We start from the raw sequence: 23,284 nt of genomic DNA, 5'->3' as shown, positions 1-23,284 counted from the left end.
GTAGCACCTTTCCAAAAAGGCCTCTATAACAAGTGGGGTCGTTACGATTTCCCTTTTTAAAGATGGACACTATGTGAGCCACTCGCCATTCTCGGGGTAGTTTACTTTGCAGGCAGCACTGGTTAAATAGCTCTGCCAGACGCCAGCGCAGTCTTTGGGTTCCACACTTTAACAATTCGGCTACAATATTACCAGGACCTGGTGAACGTCCATTTTTCAAATTTATATTGTGTTTATTATTATACTATAAGTGTGACATATTTTAATGCTAAAAAGTGTCGACAGATTTACAGGGACGTGCATATAAGTAAAACACAATTTTAATAATTTGCCTTAATCCAAGTCTAATAGCAACGTTTAAAAAATTATAATTTTATTAACTGACCAAAGTATTAAAAAATATGTAACCATTTAATGAGTACTTACCCATTGATTTCTCAACAAAAAATATGAAAAAAAGATACTAGAAACATAGGTGCGGAAATGCACAGTTTCAAAGTTACAGGATGTTAAAACTTTAAAAAATAGGTCTTTTCTAATTATCTTAAATGCTCATTACTTTTTTCTTGAATTTGTTGTAGGTAGCAGTCAACAGCAATGTTATAAATTTGAATAAAATTTAATAATATATTAGATTTTATAAATAGTTTAATAATTTCATTTTTATTTTCATTTTATTGTACCACATTTGATGTTTATTGACACCGTGTATATTGTAATAATGCAATGCATCAGTTCTTTATTTATTTAGCTATAACATGCCTCTACCTATCAAACAGTTTTGCTGCAGTTCATTTCATATACTTAGGAAAAATGTGGCAGGAAATTCTTAAGGAATTTTCTTATGTTGAGATGTCCATGAGAAATTATGCCATTAATAAGAACGCCAAAAGACTGAACATAATGACAGCTACATTATTTATGTTTTTTGGATTGAGTAAGTTACTGCTATATATTTAATAGGTATAATATACGGTATGTTGTCTTTACAAGAGGAAAAAGTTTTTTGTAATTGACATTTTGCGAAAAATGCACTCTTTATAAAAATTTTTGCTTGTTCTAAAATGGTCAATCCTGTTTATACTTTTCCAAATTTTCATACCGTTTTCGAGAAAATTAGAAAGAACATGAAAATGTAGTAAAAATTAAAACGCGTTTTTATGATAAATAAACATTAGTCAAAAAATTTACACACACTCAATAATTTGGTGGTTTTATACACACTCAGATGCAAAAAAAGCAATCTTCAAATTTAAAATGTTAAGTTTTAAATTTTTTTAGTTTATATCAGTTTTATATTCTTAGTTTAGAGAGTTTATATCAATATTTTTACATGGACGCGGATGATTCTTCGAAGCAAGGGCTCGACGGATGGCCGTTGGACGAAATCATCAGGACGGATCTTCCGCGTCCATGTCCGCGCGGGCTCTCTGTGCGGACGCTCCGCTCCATGGGAAACAGCACTAAGGCGAACTCTGTCGACTCGTGTACTTGGCAAACATTTTTATTGACATACAGGGTCCGGCGATAGTGCGTCGTAGCTCCTATAATAAATAACTTAGAAATTCTGTATATATGCCCGACGCACCTTTGCCGGACCCTGTATACCAATAACAAATAATGATTATCAAATACACTAGTCGTCTAAGCGCGCCATGAGGTATTATTTTTTTAGTGCTATTTTCACGATTTTGGTTTGATTTAGCAAACTGTGTATAAATATATCTACTTTTATTCGTAAACTTAGTTTTTTATTAACTTTAGTATTCTGTTTATTATACAGGGTTTTTCAAAGGGTAGTTTTATAACCTAACTTTAAAGACGAACAGACAGGGGACAAATTAACAGATCAGGCGAATAGCCAAGCAGTGCAAAATTAAAACTGTTTCTTAGGTCTGGGACTACTCCAGAAGTGTCCTTAGTAATTATAATAGTAACTATAGTAATAATAAAATTTTTAGCAATCCAAGTATGGAAATTTCAACAATATGGAAACCACTCATAAAACGCTCCTATCCAAGTATTCTTAGTGAACAACCGCATGCTTGACTACACCCAACTAATTCACGGGTGAATCTTCGGCTCTAGTATACAGGGTGTTTCAAATAACATGTACCATTTCTCGTAGGGAGATTCCTCACGTAAAAATAAGATTTATTTTTCATATCAACATAGGTCCGATTCTGCATTGTTTCGTAGCTACAGGGTGTTAAAGTCTTAATATTTTTTCGGTTTGTTATAATTTTCGTTCAAGTACTTTTAACATTTTGAATTAGGGTAATATATTATAAATAATAAATTTGACGGTAAAAGTTACTATAAATACGACATATTTTAAAGCTAAAAAAATGTTGACATATTCACCAGCAGCGTGCATATGGTTTATCACTGGATTATTTTTCTAAAAAAATTACATGTACTCCACTGACCTTTTTTTCTCTTGTCAGCGAAATACTGTAAGCAGTTTAATGCCGATTTAAAGTTGTCTCTTAATATTTTATAAAAATTTTAATATCATTTACTTGCGAAAATTTAAAATAAGTACCCATTGATTCCTCATCAAAAAATATGAAAAAAAGTTCCTATAAACATGGGTATGGAAATATATAGTTACTTAAAATATTATTAGTTATTTTAAAGTTAATAATAATAATTTCGGTAATAATAAATTCGGTAAAATATATAATTTATTAATTTAACTTTTATTTTAATTTTATTAATTGTGATTAATAAAATAGCGTTTATCTCATCAAGGAGGCCGAATTCGACAAAATATCAAGAGGTAACTTTTAATTGGCATTAAACGGTCTACACAGTTTTGATATCAAAAGAAAAAAGGCAGTGGCGCACATGATTTTTTTTGAAAATATTCCAGTGATAACCCATATGCACGTACCTGATAAATTTATCGACACTTTTTAAGCACTAAAATATGTAGCACTTATAGTAACTTTTCACCCTCAAAATTTCATTCGAATCACTAAAAGTGCTTGGAAGAAAATTATAATAAATCGAAAGACTATATATTATATACAGGATCCGGCAATAGTGCGTCGGGCATCTGTAGCTCCTAAAATAAAAAACTTGAGAAATTTGTTTAAGTGCAAACCTTAAGTGTAATCATACAGGATGTTCAAAATTCTACGCCAAACTTTCTAAAATATAAAATAATTTTTCTTTGTTTTTTTTAATGGAACACCCTGTATATTATTTTTTCAATAGAGGGACAATTAAAAACTTTTATTTTATTTAACATTTTTTGCATTTAGAGTATTTCAAAATTTTTAACGGTTTCGCAGATATTCCCGGTTTTGTATTTCATATGGCATTTTCTACAGTAAATGTTTATCAAAGCCACCCAATAATTTTTCTCTCGTATTTTACCATTGAAAGCGCCATATGAAATAATACCGCGTGTATCCGGAAAACTATTAAAAATTTTGAAATACTTTAAATATAAAAAATGTTCATTTTTTAATTCTCCATCAAAAAAAAATAATATACAGGGTGTTCAATTTAAAAAAATGAAGAAAAACTATTTTATATTTTTGAAAGTTTGGCGTAAAATATTGAACATCGTGTATGATTTACGATTACCATATTTATAGTAAAGTAAGAACAGACCATCTAAAGTAAATATCTAATATAGTTTTGATTTCAGAACAGTTCTTGTATTTTTAATATTTTTTTAAGAAGGGTTGAAAAATATATATTTTTGATTTATTTTTTAATATCTTTGATTGAAATATATTTATTCATATCTTAGGATTATGTAAAGTGACCTGAAAGGAAGCCAAAAATGCAATAATATACAGGGTGTTCTATTTAAAAAAATCATCCAGATCCACTCACACTTTTTTGAGCCACCCTATAGAAGTTAAATTATTTTTCGGAAATACTTCCTCATACATACTTTAGGTTTGCACTTAAATAGAATTCTCAAGTTTTTTATTCTAGGAGCTACAGATGCCCGACGCACTATTGCCGGACCCTGTATAAATCGAATTATGACTTTGTTTTTTGAAACACCCTGTATAAGTTCAGTAGTTTTAGGATTTATATTAGTTCACAGTTGGTAACGATCAGTGATATTTCTGACCGAAACGTTGTGTAAGGAAAATAAATAAAGACTATGGAAGTCCGATTTTTTTTTAGTTTAATTACATATAGTATGCTAAAAAAATCAAGAAAAAATATAGCTAAAAACATTTTAAAATTGACGAAAAAAATTTTCGTTTTTGCATCTGAATGTATAAAAAATATTAATTTATTCACAAACTCTATAAATATCATATTTGTATTTTAGTAGAGCACATTTTGTTTGTGCTGACGAATGTTGACCACAGTTTGCCCCATCCCGACTTCAACAAATATCCAATTGCCACTTACTTTCGTGCTGCTTTTCCGCAGTGGTTTACTTTAGTAGATTATTCTCACTTGGCTGGAGCTCTTGTCCAGGTCTGTAAAATGTTGATTGTAAAACCATATATTAAAACGAAATTTTAATTTTAGTTTACTAATTTTATCAGCACTTTTACATGGAACTTTACTGATGTCTTTATCATCTTAATGAGTTTATCGCTGAGGGAAAAATTTAACCAAATAGCCATCAAAATAAAAGAGTATAAGGTAATTCGTTTTTAAATCTGTAATTTACAAATATTAAGTATGGTTAGAAATTTTTATAAACCTTTGAATAAAAAGATTAATGCAAGAGCATATCAACAAACTTAGATAGAAAATAAACTTAGATAGAGTGCGAATTAATATGGCTGACTTAAACATGAAAAGAAATGTTTAAACTGTAACATTATCTAAAGTATATAATATACAGGATGACTCACTGACTTAAATAAGTGTAAGTAGCCGAATTTTTTTTTAAATCTTGGAATTTTTTGAATTTTTTGAATTTTTTTTAGTTTTTGATTAATAACATAATTTCTTGATAATATGGCTAGATAGTAGATTAAATTTACAAGAAAGAAACCCCAGAAAAGATCTAGTAGTTCTACTACATACATAGGGGTTCTAAATTTATGCAATTTTTTTTAAATTTTGTAAGTAAAATAACTTGGTTATACCAAGTTATTTTATAACTAGGTATTATTGCTTAATACATCGAGACCAGTCCCGAAATATTTGTACTTATTTAAGACTCACCCTGTATATGAAGAAAACAAATATTTCGTATATATTTTTTAATTATTTTTTTTATGATTTGACTCGATGTTTGTATAGTTATAACATTTTGTATCCTTTTTTAAGTAAATAATAACTGTTTTATGTATTGTTGTAGAAATTTATACTTGAGAATGCTCCAAAAATATGTGAACGAAATGTCGCAGTGAAATAATATATCTATGATTAATTTGATTTTAATTTAAAAATCTATTTAATTGGAACCACATACCCAAGAATAATTTGCAAAACAATATATAAAGAATTATATTAAGATATTTATTAAAAAAATAATTTTATTATCACAATTTAATAAGTGCAAATATTTTAGGGCTAGTATATTTTGAGCAAATACGATTATGGTATTTTTTCGCGAATTTTTTTTTTGAAATCTTGGAATTTTTGGATTTTAGTTAAAAAACATTTTCTTGATAATATGGTATATAGATAGTAGATTAAACTTACAAGAAAGAAAATTAAGAAAAGATTCAGTGGTTCTAAAAATTTAAGCAAATATTTTTAATTCTCAAAGTAAGATAACTCGATTATTTTAGACTTATTTGAAAAACGGTAAAGAGAAAATATTTTTTGGAAAACGGTAAAGAAAAAATATTTTTTCCATCGAGATCTACTAGTCCTGAAAATATTTGCACTTATTTAAGACTCACCCGTATATAAAGAAATGAATATCATACTAGTTAAAATTGTGATACTAAAATTAAGTTTTTAATGAATATCATCCAACGACGGAATAAAAGACACATTAAATTAACACATTAAGACACATTAAATTAAAAATTATAAGTGAGGATTCTGTGTCTTTTATTCACTTTTGGAGGATATTCATTAATATGAACTCAAACTAGGTCAATCGACGTGTGTTAATTTTTTACTTAAATTCATTAAAAGTTTATATCACTATTTTTTTTTTATTTATGCAAATATACCTTGAATGTGTAGCTTCGAAAAAATAGGAATCGTTGCTTACTCACCTATACCCAACAACGATTAATTGTCTACTTTAAATTCACTTATATAGTTCCACTAATAAATCAGCATCATGAATAACAAATTGCTTGTTATTTTCCGTATCCATTGGGACTAGTATAATAATTAATCTTTGTGTTACAGAATCCACCAATTAGTTTCTGGAAGGAGATACGAGAAGATTATTATAAAGTGTCTTGCTTAACCAAAGTAGTAGATGCTCAAATTGCTGGTCTAGTTTTAATATCATTTATAAATAACATATTTTTTCTTTGCATCCAGTTGTATAACAGCATAAAGTAAGTCAAATTTATATTATTTTGGTTTTTTTTAACGTGTCTTTAAATTATAATATACTGATAGCTTGACAGTATTAGAGTAAGGAAAATATTACAAACTGTGATGACCGCATTATAAATCAATTTGAGTTAAATTCCTTGACATTTAAATAATACTGTCAATCGTAATGATGTACAGCAAAAATAATGGCATAATATAGCAAAATATTGTTCGGATAGAGTGGTTCACCCTATAACTTTTTATCTTTTTCATACAAAAAAAAGAGAGTTGGTATGCTAATATATGGCATAAATCAGGATTAATTGACGTATTCAATTAATTTCGGTCACTTCCTGTTTAACTAGAAAAGACAACAACTTTCGATTTTTAACTGGTTCCCTCTATATTTTTTTAGTTTATTCAATAGAAAATTACATTCCGAATTAAATTATATTTTATAGACCGCATTAACATTTTCGCTAAAAAAAGTTATAATATAAATTTCAATCCTAAAGTCTCAGGTACCAAACTATTCGTAAAAAAAACGCTTTTTCTAAAAAATATGCTAATGAGCCACCCTCGTTGGTAATGTTTTAGGAAAAGTTACTAACGAAATTATTGCATAGGGTGTTTTAAAATTACGGTAAAATTGAACCCGTTAATTAACCCTGTATGATAAGCTACATATTAAAGTTTATAAAAACATGAGGTTATGAATTAAAGTTTATAGATTTATATACAGCTTGCTAAAAATTCATGAAAATAGAGCTAAAAATAAAAAAATATAACACTTTAAACTTGACGATATGCTTTTTTCGCATCTGAGTGTATATACAATATTATTAGTAATATTTGTTTTAGAGAGAGGGAAGGTATTATTGATAGTGTTTACTTTTTCTATTCGTTTGGATTCATTGTCTTTCGAGTGATCGCTGTTTCCCTATATTCCGCTACTTTGAACGAAGCAGCTAGAAAGCCATTGAAATATTTGTATGCTTTACCTACAGAAAGCTATACCACTGATGTATGTTAAATATATTTATCCACACAAGAGTTAGAAATTTGTAATTTTAACTAGATATCACAATAATTTTTAATTTGTGTGTTTTTATTTTTTAATTTAAATTACCTAATTATTTCTAACTCATGTGAAGCAGTTTATATAATATTACTTTGTAATGGTAATACATATTAAATTTTGCCTTTATTTTAGGTTAGCCGGCTTATTACTCAGATAAACTATTTACCTAATGGAATAACTGGACACGGTTTCTTCCTTATAACGAAGAATTTTCTATTGCGAGTTAGTTCAAAATTTCTTCAAAAGAAAGTCTTTCAAGAGATAAAATAGTAGTATAAAAACAGCTCACGAGTTTATTCACTAAACTATTAAATCGGAAGTATTACATATGTAAAAAATATTACTAAAGAATATAAAAACATAATTAATAGACAAATAAAGATAGGTAATATATTTAATTATAAACCTTTGATTTTATTTTGAGTAAGTATCTTATTTCTTATTACGAATATAAATATTTTTACTGTAAACTCTAGGAATATAATCACTAGTGATTGTAGCGATGCGACTTGAGCAGTTTTCGTTGGAACCTGTTGGGTACTGCTCGATGTGTGTCCCTTTAATTCGATATTTGGCGAAGCTGGATTCAGGTTCTTTTCTTTACAGTGACTTCTTACGTATACTGCCTGGCCGCAATTCTTTGCCTACAATGCTTTCCACGGACTCGTCAGAACATTCGTCGATGGCCCGTATTCTTCCTAAAGACCGAGAACTTTGTTTCGCGGCCTCAAATTTTACGGCACGTGCTAAAGCATCCACCAAGTACGTTGGGTGGGCTAGAAGAAGTGCTTGCCTTGTCTCGTTGTCACGTAGGCCATCTGAGAATGCCGGTACTGCTAACCGCTCCATAACATTTTCGGGTGTAGCAGGGTACACAAGGCGAATATATGTCCGCTGCAAACTCCTGCAGAGACTCATTTGACTTCTGAATGCGATTTTTGAGCTGGGAATGATAGAAATGCTCCAAATGAGCTTGGCCGTACCTCATTTCTAAATGTCGTACCAATTGCTGATAATATCCCTGTTCCGATGGTGACAGTGTCTGCAGGATGTCAGTCGCATCTCCTCGCAATGCGATAGTCAAAGCGGTAGCTTTTTCAGTGATCGTCCAGGCGTTCAAATTGGCAAAATAGTTGGCCCAAGCGGTTTTTCCGTCAAACTGTGGAGGTTTCATAACTGACTTTGAGGCATATTTCGAGGTCCTCGACTAGTTTCGGGTCCTCCGATGATTCTTGACGTTTTGGTGAATTCGCCTTCGCTATTTCTTCTTTGAAAATTTCGATTTTTCTGTTTACATCGTCTTCAATTTGTGTTATTGTGCCTTGCAGCTCCGTGGAATTTTCTACTATCTTTTCTTTTAATTCCCTGGAATTTTTTGTTATCTTTTCTTTTAAATTAAGTATTTTATTATTAAAGTTGGCTTGTATGTTTTTAGAATTTCCTGCGATCTTATCTTCTAAAATATTAATTAAATCCTGGGAATTTTTCATAATTTTATCACTGATTTTATCTTCTAAATTATTCAAATTGACGTTTAAATTGTCTTGCAATTCCCTGGAATTTTTCGTAATTTTATCTTCTAATTTTTGTAAGGACAAGTCAAGGTCATCTTCCAACTCAAAGCAAAATGTGTCCGGATCCTCACCTTCCTCAATCAAAACATTTCTCAGTCTGGCTTGCAAAATGCTTTTCTTTCCATCTGTCTCGTATTCCCTCTCTTCCAGTATGCGATTCCAATTCCGACATTTTCAAGTCTTTCAATAATTTTTTCGGAGCCATTGTCAGTATTTTTATTTTTCTAGTCTATCTCACACGCCACACTTGACACCAATTGTTACGTTTTTCGTCGGTTCCGTATGGATAGAAAGTCTAATTTATTTAAACACAATTTATTTAACACTAAGTAACAAAACAATAACGATAAAACTACTTAAAGAACTATTTATAACTTATTTACAATTTATCTAACTATTTAACTAAAAGGAATTTATTTTGAATTTAGCGCGCGGCAACTGTACACGTCAAACGTCTGTTTGTTCTCTGTCCTCTTCAGGCTCCAGGCGTCGGCTTATATATGAGAGAAACAGACAGTCCCGATTTAGCTCGAAAATTCTTAGCCGCGTTCATCGTTTCACCAGCTTCTATTTGTTCTGGAACACTTCTCGAACGGCACCGGGCGTCTTTAGGAAAATTACACAGTTATAATATAAACCAAGTTATTAATTTATTACAGTTAGTTTCTAAAATGAACATTATATTGTTCCTAAAACTTTTTTTAAACATAAACAATTAAAAACATTATAAAATAAGCTCAGAAAATCTATAAGTGAAATACTACGTGAATAATAATTGGTGTTAATACTATTTCATTTCTTAATATTAAAACTAAATAAAAATATAATAAATATAGTAAAAAAATATAAATATTTAATGCAATATATTTTTTTAATTTTAGGCAGCAGCAACTGTTGTGCATTTCGAATTAATGATATTTCAGTTTTCCCCAGCTATTGAATCAAGACACTCAAACTTATCTCTTTGTGAAATAGCTTGTAAAAATAATTCTTTAATTTTATAATTTTGTATTTCTATAATAAGAATGTTTTATTAAAACTATATTATATGTATTTTATAAAAAGGTGTTGTTCTGCTTCAAAATATATATATATTATTATGACATGTTGCTTATTGTTAGTCTTGATAAGTATTTTTGTATTCACCTTCATTGTTGATAGATAATAATAAAATAAAAATAATAAATTTATATTTTCGTTGTCGCGTTTGTTTTCTTTACAAACACTTTATCAGACAATCTCTCAGCTGCTAGGTTTCAGACTATATTAAGAACTTACATGAAAATGACGAAAAAATTTGACATCTTAAAGAAGAATAATTCGTTTCGCCAAAATATATCTTTATATTTAAGATGCTTAGAATTGTTTTGGATTTTTCCGTTGCAAGGCATCAGACAAGATACAAGTGTTTATTTAAAAGTTCAATTTTATTCTTGGAAAATGTTTTATTGCCTAATTTTAAGTATCTTACATATAGTGGTCATAATAATACGTTTTAGAGTCATTCAGATGCTGAATAGCCTTGTCATTGATAAAATAGGTAAGCCAATAATTAAAATTTTGTAGTATACCAATTTATTTCATTTAATATAATAAATTATATTACATATTCTACAACCAGGTTTAAGATCAGTTGGAAACCAACGATCAATAGAAACAAATTGACAACCGGTTGGATATTTCGCTGTGCAAACAAAGCTAATAAGTTAATAAAATAATTTATGAGAGAAATATCATTTTCAACTGTCTGATTTCAAGAAATTATGTTTATTTTTTTTACTTTTCTCTATCTTCCATTTTCTTCATATCTGTTTGACTCATCTGTCAATATTTTCTGTCCATTTTCCATGTATAAATGTATTTAATATTAAATTTCAGTGTTTCTTTTAATAAGTATGGAATCCATTTTCCATATTTTTTATTTTATATATTTGGCTTACAAGTGGCCCTGGCTAATTAAGCAATGGAAATACGTTGAAAGCAGTATGCAGCTTTATGAGGAATACAATGTAAAATCAAGACGTATTATGCAACATGCATCACAAATATCAATAATAGCTACTTTAGGTATAAATGAATTATTTCCCATATACCAGCTTACTTATACACATTTTCTTTTTCTAGTGTATTCATTTTTATCAATATGTCGACGAAATGAAAATGAATTACATAGTTCCGGAACAAGTATTTATTACTTAATTTGGTCTGTAATTGTTAATGTAATTGCATTCCTTTCCTTTATTTTTGATCAAGTTAATGTTCATTTTTATATTACAGATATTAGAGTTTCAAAAAATGTTTATCTGCGAGTTCAATAATATGCTGATTGTGTTTATCTCTATTTCTTTTACCAGTAGACTGTGTCAAATAAAGAAAAGATTAATATTTTTAATAAAAGCGAGAGTAAGTAAAGTCTAAATATATCTAGAATTTTTTTTTAAGTAAAACAAAAGAAATTAAAATATTTATGATATGCAAAAAGCCACAATAATATCATGAAATGCACAGAAATGTGCTACTGGTAATTAATAACCCCCCCCCCCCATCACCTGACAGTCCCAAATAATAATTACAAAACAATAGTTTTTTCTACTTTTGTTAAAAAAGTGTTTTATGTCACAATTGTTGTTGTATAAATTAAACACAAAAATTTGGGAAAGCTAGGCTAGGACCGGAGGAACTATGCTCCCCCATCCTATCAAGGACCTGCATAAGCTAGTGCAGGGCACAGGGATAGGAAAATGGGTGCAGATATAGAAAGGGGACAACCATAATAGACTTCTCTGGTCGCAAGTTTTCCGGGAAAAGAGGGCCCCTTGTTAAAGAAAAAAACACAAAAAAAATATATTTTAATTAGGAATTTTCAAATTAATTAAAAATACCAATTTTATCCACTGCAAGACTTAGACCCCGCCTCCTTGGTTTTAATTCTTTTTATGTAATCTGGCCATCTAGTAGGGGTATTTCTCTATTTCAAAAAGCATCAAATCTCAAACGCCATTCTATGATGCGTTTAGTCCACCATTATCTGGCATTCGAGCTATATCTCTTGCCCAATTTCACTTAAGGTGAGTTATCATTTGGACACCATCTAGTACCACTGCAGTACGATTCTGTAAACACATTTCCTGTCTAGTGACTCATCAATCGTATAAAAATAAGATAGACTAGGCAAAAAATTTCTTGCTACGGAGCTTACAGAATCCCACTGCAGTTCTCCTTCTGACGATATACTTTTATAATACGGCTTTAAATCTCTCTCACTTTGTTGTCTGCCTAAAACTCAATTATCAAAACACTAGATCTTTCTTAAAAAATGTTTATACCTCTGTGGCGGATTCATCTCCCCAAAAAAATCCTATATGAGTATTTCGCCACTGCAAGAAAATCTACAAAATAAAATTGTTTTTTTTGTAAACACTGCTGCGTTAATCCAACGGACACTACTTGTCAGCAGTTAGGTTTACAGATAAACAAATTTGCCTAATGAACAAAAAAATGCTTAAAGTTTTGGAAAGTTTATCTCTTTCAGTCGTCGGAAGCAAAAAAATACAAAGAATAAAGAAAAAAACTATTTAAAATATTTAAATGCAACTATTCGAGAAAACTTTAGTTTTTTTTAAACAGAGACGTCTACAAAAACCGTTGACGTTCCTACCCAACTAACATTTTTTGTTTTATAATGGTAATGGTTACGTTTCGATAACCTACTTAATAAAACCTAAGAGCCTATCAATTGTTCCCGAAACGTTTTCGTTACCCTTATAACACCCCTATAGCACTTAAATGGAGAATCTTATAAAGGTAACGGTGACCAAATTTTAGTACCTTATAAAACCTTTAACGTAACCTTTACTCTCCATTTATTGGTAACTAAGAGGTTGTCTTTACCTTTATAAACCATAAATAAGTTTTATAGCGGCAAGGAATACATTTTCGTTACCTCTTTAAAACCTTTATATTGCTTTTATAGTGTTTATAAACACCAAAATAAAAAACGCCCCTTTTAAGTTCATCTCTTTCTACAACGTTTGTTTGCTATATATTCTATTTCAAGTCCTTGTCATTATTATTCTGCTTGTAGTTTAAAGTTGACAGCAATGGATTTTCACTTTGATGAAAATGGCGTGTTATAATAATTATCATAACAACTTAAATACTCTGTAAGAATTCTATGAGGACTAAATTTTATTGGCACGGAAAATTTATCGAGTAATATTAACATTTTACCCTTCTTAAAACTAAAGCGCCCCCGTTTAGAACTCAAATATAATTTATTTTGTAAAAACCAAAAAATTAAATTTAAGTCTCATGATTTGTTTTTTTTGCAAATAAACTGCGCAACATTTCTTAACCCCATGCTTTTGAAAAAATACGTCTTAAAGCTTCGGTAATATTGCTTAAAATGCAATATTTTTCTTTTTTGTGTAAGTACAACAACACAAACATAAAATGGCCGCCTTATAAAAGGACGTCATGTTCGCCATTTCGCCTTTTAAAAACCTCTAGTTTTATATGGGCCTTATAACACTTCCCTAGGTGTCATGGGAATTTTGCTCTTCCAATAAAACTTGAGGTGCTTTTGTGATACTTAATAGTTTTATAAGTTACCAAAAATATTTTTATAGAAACTTGACCATTGCCTATAACCCCACTTTTTGTTTCGGGCGCTTTGGCTTTTGCAAAACAATTTGTTAATCAAAATAATTAAAACAAAGCCCTTCAATACACTTCAAAATTGTCCAAACCACAGAAGATGGAAAATCTGTCCGTCTTTGACCAAATTTCCCTGATATCTATACATTCTTCCAAAGGTCCTTTGCCCCTTCCTTCATCGGTGGCAGTCGATTCAGTCGAAGTATTTGGCAATATATCTTCTTGAGAAATGTCTAAGTTTTGGTAATTTTTAGTAGTTGTAGGTGGTGTGCTTCCCAAAATATTTTCGCGGGTTTTAACGCACTTTCTATAAAAACTGCTAATGTATTTAATTTTTTCCAATTTTTTCTTTCTACTTCCGTCTTTGGTTTACAAAAGCAAAACAGGAACATAAAACATAACCTAACCCTAAAAATATAGCGCCCCCTATTCTACACATGAAAGGAGTTGCTACTGAGCCTATAAGTTTTATAAAATTCTTTAGGTTTTGTAGTAGCTGTAGAATGTTTATTAGGTGCCTTAAGATTTATAAGGGTTTTACGAAGCAAGCTATAAAACTCCAAGAGTAAAAGTTTTATAATAAGGTTTTCAAGAACGTTATAAAACCCTTTTAAAAAACCTTAAGTAACCAATACCAAAGGTTTTATAAATCAGGTAACGAAAACATTTTGGATGCAATATTATTAAACTTCAAGTATTTTGGTATTTTTTCGAGGTGTTACAAAACTTTTAACACCAATAGTGTTCTTATAAGACTTTAAACACTCTTATAAATGTTAAGGTTCCTTATAGACCTTTTATAAATATCCGTTACCTTTTAATAAAACTTTAGGCTCCGAAAAATGTTACTTGGGTATTAAGAACGTCAACGGTTAAAAAAAAAACGAATCTTTCTTAAAATAAAATTTAAAACTTTTTTAGATAGATAATGACTTATGGAGGTCTACAAAAAGAGAATATTGTAATCTGGTGTATTTGTGTACGACATTAAATGATACATTAGGTTGGTTAATAGTAACATCATATTTGTTTAACATAACTTACTTATTATTATATGGATTTGGAATCGTAATGCTTGAAGACGCAGAACAACATTTCCAAAAATTAATTTATGCAATTAAATTAAGTTTTATGATTGGAAAAATTGTATTAATATCTTTCTTTTGTGGATCTATTCATCACGAGAACGAGGGTATTTTGGATATACTGGTTTCAGTCCCTTCAGAGCTTTATAACTTAGAGGTAAGAAAAAATTAATTGTGATACAGAAACTATAGGATTTAATACATATATTATTATCTTAGGTTGAGAGATTTTTATATCAAGTTGTATCTGATATCATGCTATTGACTGGAAAACAATTCTTTAAAATACAAAGGCATCTTCTCCTAAAGGTAAGTGACAATGAAGGAAAGGGATAAAATACATTCTTTTTTATTTTAGATATCAAACGCAGTTGTAACGTACGAGTTAGTTATTATACAATTTGTTCAAAATTTTAGGCAAATTGAATAAGAAATTATTAAATAAAATATGTTAGTGAGATGAATTACATAGTTTACATATGTGTGAAAATATTTTAATAAAAGTTTTAAAAAAGTACATCATTTCATAGTGTTTTATAAAATTCTAGATAAAAACTGGCAGTATCTGTAGAGCGATTGCGCCATCGCTATATTGAGCCAGGTCCTGGATAGAGATGGGATTTTTTGTGATACATCGATAGTTATCGATATATCGAATAACAACAGGTGACTTCAAAGTTATTGATATATGGATGTAGAATGTAGAATGTTTGGGAGGGGAGTTAATCACCACGACCTTACAAATCTGTTGTATGTCCCCCTTTCTTAAGTTACAACGACTTATAACTCATCATACAGTCTCAGGGCTTTGACACAAGCCAGTAGCTGAGATGGCTCCACAGAGGCCAGCTATCCATCTTCGACATCAGCCGTACCAAAGTTTATGGCACGAACGGTTGTCGTCTCAGCGCACTCAGTGATAAAGTCTTCTGGTGTTTCACTACATTCCTCACAGAATCTGCGTTCGCCGTTGTTTCTTAGCTTTAATCTACTGAGGTGTTTGTTGAGATGACAGTATCCTGTTATTACCCACGTAACAAGACAAAGATTGTTTTTACTTAAATGAAGGATTTCTCACGGTCGTAATTTCTTAGAAATTGAATCGAGAAAAATGAATCTTAGAGAATGAATCGATGATAATTATCGACATATCGATAATTGAGATATATCGATAGTTGGAATTTATAGTCCTGAACAGTTATTTTCTTACCGTTATTAATATGGTATGATAGGGCATAATTCTGGACCATAGTGCCCCCCAATACATTGCACCGCACATTGATTAATGATGATTATTGATAGTTCCCAGTAATAATTAGTACACAGAAAGAAAAAAAAAATTTTGAGTGTTTGGGACGGCTCGAAAGGAAACAATGTTTTTGCGACGTTTCGCAACTTTATTGTCGCTTCTTCAGGCACCAAAACATATATTAATCCATATTATGCCTACAAACATTCATGGCTTAATGGGCGGTTGGGTTTATAGCGGTTGGAATCGCCATAAATGTTTGTAGGCATAATATGGATTAATATATGTTCTGGTGCCTGAAGAAGCGACAATAAAGTCGCGAAACGTCGCAAAAACATTGTTTCCTTTCGAGCCGTCCCAAACACCCAAATTTTTTTTTCTTTCTGTGTACTAATTATTACTGGGAACTAACAATAATTATCATTAATCAATGTGCGGTGCAATGTATTGGGGGGCACTATGGTCCAGAATTATGCCCTATCATACCATATTAATAACGGTAAGAAAATAACTGTCCAATTTCCTTTCGAGCCTTCCCAAACACCCATGATGATTTTTTTTTTCTGCTTGATTGATTAATATTCTAACCCAATTTTAGCAATGTAAATGGATAAATACTCAAATACAAAAACAATACTGTCACAACCGAACATTATGTAAAATATGAGTGTAATTGTATTGTTCTTTGCCGAACCGTTGCAGAAAAGCGGGGGTCGCTTTTGCTGACTCTAAACTTCGACACGTTAAAAATCATATTTTAAATTTTGCAAAATTTTTGCATATGCATGCATGGTTTGGTTTGTTTGATAGCTATTTATTTTAAGCGGACTACCATAAAATAACAAAAAAAGTAATAATTGTGATAATTGTGATAAGAAAAAAATAAGGTTAGTCAAGTTTTGGTTTGGTTTAGTTTGGTTGTGTCATATAGGTAAGTAATTTTGTGTCATATAAGTAATTTTCTGTGTCATATAGGTAAAGTTAACCACCACAGTATAGTTCAGTTTGTGTTAAAATTAAATTTGAACAGTAAATCATCAAAACTGTATAAAAACTATGTATAAAAACACTAGATCACACTATAGACGAGTGACCCAACCAAAAGCGTGTCGTAGTTTAAACGCTTCAAACAAAAAAATCAAAAATCTATCTAATAAGGAGGTGACAATCGTAAGCAGTGAAGTTATGAAGAAATATAAATTTATTAATTTTATAAAACATTTTAATAAATGTATTAGCCAGTAGACATTAGATGCCAAGACAATCCTAGCAGGGCCATCCAAACGTAGAACAGATGAACTCCTAAAGGCTGGTAGGAACGGAGCGCGTACGCTTACTGCAGTATACACGGGCCATTGCCGGCTGAGATCACACCTACAGAGGATGGGACTGGTGGAAGACGCCGAATGCCGACTCTGTATGGAAGATGACGAAACAATGAAGCACGTTATGTGTACCTGCCCCGCTGGGGGCAGGACCAGGTTTGAGGTGTTTGGCAAACCCACGCTAGACCTATCAGACCTAGAAGACATATCACCCTCGGACATAACGGCCTATGTTAAAAGGCTGGGTCTTGAGGGTGAACTTTAATGCTCTTTTTCTATTAAAGAGCTTGTAGAAACTGAGCCACAATAGACCCTCGCGGCCTCAGTGGAGGGTCCCACCTGGGACTCATTCTTAGTAAAATACAATACAATACAATTAGCCAGTAGGTAAGACACACAGAAAGCAAAAAAGCGTCTTTTTATACATTAAAAAGCACTAAACGCTTTTGGTCGGGCCACTTGTAAATGTTTATGTTATTTTATTTCTAGTCGCAAAAAACGATTTAAACGTTTTTGTAAAATGTAAATAGATAAATACTCAAATACAAAAACAACAGAACAACTGTCACAACAGAACATTATGTGAAATATGAGTGCAATTGTATTGTTCTTTGCAGAACCGTTGCAGAAAAACAGGAGTCACTTTTGCCGACTTTAAACTTCGACACGTTAAAAATCATATTTTAAATTTTGCGAAATTTTTGCATACTCATGCATGGTGTAGGTATAGCTATTTATTTTAAGCGGACTACCCTAAAATAACAAAGAAAGTAATAATCGCGATAAGAAAAAAATTAAGTTTGGTTAAGTTTACCGTACTTGGGGTGAATTTTCTGTGCTATATAGGTAAAGTTAACCACCACAGTACAGTTCAGTTTGTGTTAAAATTAAATTTGAACAATAAATCATCAAAACTAAGTATAAAAACACTAGATCACACTATAGACGAGTGACCCAACCAAAAGCGTGTCGTAGTGTAAACGCTTCAACCAAAAAAAGATCAATCAATCTATTTAATAAAGAGGTGACAATCGTATGCAGTGAAGTTATGAAGAAATATTTTATTAGTTTTATAAAATATTTTAATAAATGTATTAGCCACATAGACACACAGACAAACACACAGACATTAGACACATTAGACACACAGTAAACAAAAAAGCGTCTTTTTTATACGTTAAAAAGCACTAAACGCTTTTGGTCGGGCCACTTGTAAATTTTTTGTTATTTTATTTCTAGTCACAAAAAAACGATTTAAACGATTTATTACTAAAAAACGATTTAAAAGCTGATTTTACTCGCTTTCTGTTTGTCCGTAGGCTAACACATTTTTAAAATGATTTATAAAATTAATACATTTTATTTTTTTTATAACACCACTGATTACGATTGTCACCTCTCTAAGTTTAACTTAGTTTCAGGACAATGCATAAAATAATTAAGTATTTTATGAAGAATGAAAATCAAATTTAATTATGAACATATTACAACGCTTAATTTTTACGATAGCAACAGAAGAAGTAGAAATATAAAAATAATAAAAACTTTAAATTGTTTCGTCTCAACTTCATTTTAATATCAAGGCAAAGCTTAAAATCATTTATCTTATGAATCTAACTCGTTGCAACACCCTGTTTGATTTAATATTACGATATTTATAGCAAAGTATGTATAGACCATCTAAAGTAAATACTTAATACTTAATATAGTTTTGATTTCAGGACAGTTCTTGTAGTTGTAATAGTTTTTTAAGGAAGATTAAAAAAGATATATTTTTTATTTATTAATATCTCTGACATTATCGAAATTCATATCTTATGATTATTTAAAGTGATCTGAAAGGAAGCCAAAAATGCAATAATATAAAGGGTATTCCATTTTAAAAAAATCATCCTAGTCCATTCACACTTTTTGTGCCACCCTATAACAGTTAAATATTTTCCTGAAATACATCCTCGTGCATACTTTAGGTTTGCACTTAAACAAAATTCCCATTTTTTATTCTAGGAGCTACAGATGCCTGATACACTATTGCCGGACTCTGTAAATGTAGGAAAAAATATGCAGATACAGAAAAGTTTCTAAATTAACTAATAAGTGCACTAAATATTTTTTTTATTTTGAAATTAGTCGATGACAAAAAATATAATGCAGTATTGCAAGTGTAGAAATGTTTGATCGCCACTCTGTATATAAAAATGCTCAAATAAGACTAAGAAGAGAGATAATGCTTAAATCTCAATTTTCAAGTGCGAGCCGTTTTTGAAAGTCTATAATATTTGTGATTCTGATCCATCGTGTATAACCAAAAAATTTTTGTTTTTTTTAATTACCAGAATTATTTAATACTTTACTATCAGAATATAAACGAAAATAAAATAAAAAAGTCTATGACCTGACCCGGATTTGAACTCTGAATCTTCGGTTCGTGGTCGGAAACTCTAAGCACTGCGCTATGGAGACATATTCGATTTATATTCAATACTAGAATTTATAGGACTAAATTAATAAAAAAATATAGGATCTTCTTCCGATGCGCAGTAGTAAACGCACCGGGTATCGGCAGCCAGACGGGCCGCATGCTATTCCAGAGAGCATAGTAAAAGATATATCAAAGAGCCAGACGTCTTAAAATACTTTCTCGAAAACGTTGCTAGCTCTTAGACTATTACTTCAAAACATTCTATATGAAACACAACCCATTGGTTTTTAACAAGCCATCGCCTAGTGTATTTATTTGCACTGATTTTTTTACATCTTGTAAAATGTAGTTGTATATATCGAAAAGTTTCAAGGAACAACCCTAGTTGTTATTGATTTTTGATTTGTGATGATATTTAGAGGTGTGTTAATGTTACAGGTGTGCATTTTGTATTTCTAAATTACATTATAATATAAAAATATGGGGAATGGAAAGAAGCTATTTGTAACTAAGATAAAAGAAACAACAAGATTTGAAAAAATTGTGAAGAGGATTACTACAGACGTATCTATATTAAAACTTTTATTTAAATTGGGTTTCGATTTTCTACAGATTCAGATTGGCACTGGATTATTACAGGTATCAATCAGTGCCGATTCAAAGCACGCTATATGTAAAAAAAATAATTCCACAACTGTAAAATTTAGAGGTGGTCTAAATTTGACATTGAAATATAATCATTCCTTTGAAGAGTTTGATGAGGAAATTAAAAAGGCCGATTTGGTAATTAGCGATGCAGATCTTGGATCTTGTGTAGCTGTATTAAAGCGTAATAAACCATTACTCGTGGTTATTACTCAGGATATGATGGATACTCGTAAGCTTCAAAATGAACTGGCTGAGCAGTTGCAAAAAAATGGGCATTTAAATTATTGCACCGTTGATAATCTTGAAGAAGGTTTGACTACTGCTTTCAAAGCATACTCAAAAGCAGATAAGAATTTGTTTGCCAAATATTTAGGTAAATGTCTTGGTTTCTTCAATAAATAAATGTAATTTGAAACCAAACGTTTGTGTTTCAATAAAAATAAAATCAATAACAATTACAAATATCAGTTTTTTATTTAAAACAATAATTAAACTGTAATATATATTTAACAAAAAAAAAGTTTTATTCAAGTTTTTTAGCCTCAAAAAAGTTTTTAAGTGTCTCATTTGCCAGGCTCCCATACAATAATAAGCGCTAGAGTTTGAGTAACTGACCACCACAATAATTTTTGTTTAGTTTGTACCCTCAATTTTTTGTCTGTGAATTTATTTTCACGATACTATAACAAACATATTATAAAACAAATACAATGAGTCCCTTAACATGAATTAAGAGATTTATCAGTAAATTTGGAGTCATCCCCTTTGATAGTTTTGTTCTTTAAACTGTTCAACAGTGGCGGCTCGTGACCCGTGGGACTGGGTAGGCGACAAGTTTTAAGTTACATCTACTTGCCCCCCTATATTTACATAATACCGTAACCCAGTTCGTAAATATATGTTATCTCTGGGTTAAAAACATAGCTCAAGCATATTTAAGACAAAACTAAAGCAAAAATAGCAGCATTCAACGTAATAACATAATGATTGACATAATGTACAAGTAGAAGTTTTTTTATCTTCTTAAATGCTAATTTTTAAGTACTTTGATAAATAAGATAGATAATAGTACCATGAGTACATCATAGAATTTTATTTTATTTTATTTATTTACCCAAAAATTCGTAAATATATAGACAATTAAATTTACAAAGAAAAACAGATTCTGTTATTCATGTACTAACATAATAATTATGTTTTATATATTAAATTGATGAGTAGATCTCTTAATACAGAAAAGCTTTATTATTATATCAGTAAAATTATTAGATTGTCGAAGGGCTGTGAAAATATCTATTTAGAATGAAAGTAAGGCAAGTGACGATAAACGTTTATTTTTCATGCAAGTATGTACAATGTTCTCCGACAGTGAAGATGAGATAATTCACCAAATATTTTACATATTCATTTTTTCCCCTTTTCTTGCATTTAAATAATTTATCTAACATTTTCTTCTGTTCATAAGTAGTTATTTTAACATTAAATCCTCAGACAGCATCAAAGTAGTGGCGTCCGTTTTGATAAACTCGACACACAGGACACCATGAACGCGCATCTAATGTAACCACTAAAATAAAATAGTCGTGCGAGTAAATTCCGTCAGAGCTTGCACGTTTAAAAAAATGCACGGACCCGCGTCCAATGTAACCGCGGGCTTATTGTGCCTATCATTTTAATTCACAAGCAGATAGTATTTTATGTAATTTTTGAATATTATCTGTCGAAATTTTCCCTGTCTCTGACTGTTGGACATTTAGGACATAGGCTCGTATGAAGTTTATTTTTATAAAATTAACCATAAATATATCCTTTGAATATTAGTATACAGGGTGTTCCTTAATGACGTGCTTATATACAGGGTGGCGCAACTCATTCGCCTCGGTTGATTTTACTGATAATTTTACTGTTCATTTTACGTAGAATTGACTGCAGCAAACCGTTTAACGATATTTCTAACAGATCTTGAGTTATTTGAGAATTTCTACAAAAGAAAAAAAATTCTCGTTTTACGAAATATTTAACAACGAATATCTCTGGAACAAAAAGTTAATAATCATTAAATCTCAAAAACGAAACGGATTTGTTTTATTTCATTTTTGAATTGTTGGGCATAAAATAAGTTATTTATTATGAAGGTTTAATATGTTTAAATGCTTTGGTTTTTCAGATATTTAAATATTTTTAAATATGCAAGCTATAAAAAATATATGTTATAATATACTTGTCTGACTAAACTTTGAATAAAAAGTGATTTTTCAATAAAATTGTAATCAAGATGGCTGGCGTCGCCATGGCAATTTTCTAGTGATATTTAGTAGCTATTTTTAAAATCGACATTAGTTTATGGACTTTATTTAAATTTATAACAGGTTATTTTAATTTAATTTACCTACAATAAGGTTAATAAGTTACTATTTATTATTTTATGAAGAAAAATGAAGCAGTATCTGCTGGCGGAAGGAATGGGTTACTATAGTGATTTTATTTTGTGAGGACAATTGCTTGTTGGCCTGAAGGGTATATGCTAAAACATATCCAAATACCAATTTTCTTGACAAGCGTTCCTTTGAAAAATTACTTTTCCTATTTCGCAGAGTTCATATAGTGTGGTATATGAAAAACCTATTAGGCAGAAACCTGTTTTTGGAAGTGAAGAAAATGAATTTGCCTTAATTGGTTTGGTTTGGTTCGTCGGTTCCGTGTGGATAGAAAGTCACAATTTATTTAAACACAATTTATTTAACACTAATTAACAAAATAAACAATAACGATAAAAGACTTAAAGAACTATTTACAAACG

General features: G+C 30.4%; 2 protein-coding genes across 2 annotated transcripts; both read left to right on the top strand.

Moving 5' to 3' along the window:
* Positions 1-813: 813 nt before the first annotated feature.
* Positions 814-15,270, top strand: LOC115886321 (gustatory receptor for sugar taste 64f-like). Its single transcript, XM_030905415.1, has 8 exons — positions 814-937; positions 4,307-4,458; positions 4,513-4,629; positions 6,310-6,464; positions 7,306-7,468; positions 7,658-7,747; positions 15,060-15,149; positions 15,199-15,270. Exons 1-8 carry the CDS (start codon positions 814-816, stop codon positions 15,268-15,270), a joined length of 963 nt encoding a protein of 320 aa, XP_030761275.1.
* Positions 15,271-20,251: 4,981 nt separating this feature from the next.
* On the top strand, positions 20,252-20,926 carry LOC115886289 (UDP-N-acetylglucosamine transferase subunit ALG13 homolog). The gene has a single exon (XM_030905380.1). It carries the CDS (start codon positions 20,317-20,319, stop codon positions 20,884-20,886), a length of 570 nt encoding a protein of 189 aa, XP_030761240.1. The 5' UTR covers positions 20,252-20,316; the 3' UTR covers positions 20,887-20,926.
* Positions 20,927-23,284: the final 2,358 nt, after the last annotated feature.

This window comes from Sitophilus oryzae, unplaced genomic scaffold, assembly GCF_002938485.1.
Source record: "Sitophilus oryzae breed Bouriz unplaced genomic scaffold, Soryzae_2.0 scaffold_482_pilon_pilon, whole genome shotgun sequence".
In the NCBI taxonomy this organism is placed as follows: domain Eukaryota; kingdom Metazoa; phylum Arthropoda; class Insecta; order Coleoptera; family Curculionidae; genus Sitophilus; species Sitophilus oryzae.
Note: the sequence above shows the minus strand (reverse complement) of the source record. Positions and strands in the feature narration are given on the sequence as shown.

Excerpts from the sequence above, each read along its gene's own strand:
- LOC115886289 (XM_030905380.1), top strand. The coding sequence starts at position 20,317 with ATGGGGAATGGAAAGAAGCTATTTGTAACTAAGATAAAAGAAACAACA.
- LOC115886321 (XM_030905415.1), top strand. The coding sequence starts at position 814 with ATGTGGCAGGAAATTCTTAAGGAATTTTCTTATGTTGAGATGTCCATG. Across the intron at positions 938-4,306 it reads ATTTATGTTTTTTGGATTGA|TAGAGCACATTTTGTTTGTG; the intron begins GTAAGTTACTGC and ends TTTGTATTTTAG. Across the intron at positions 4,459-4,512 it reads TGGCTGGAGCTCTTGTCCAG|TTTACTAATTTTATCAGCAC; the intron begins GTCTGTAAAATG and ends TTTTAATTTTAG.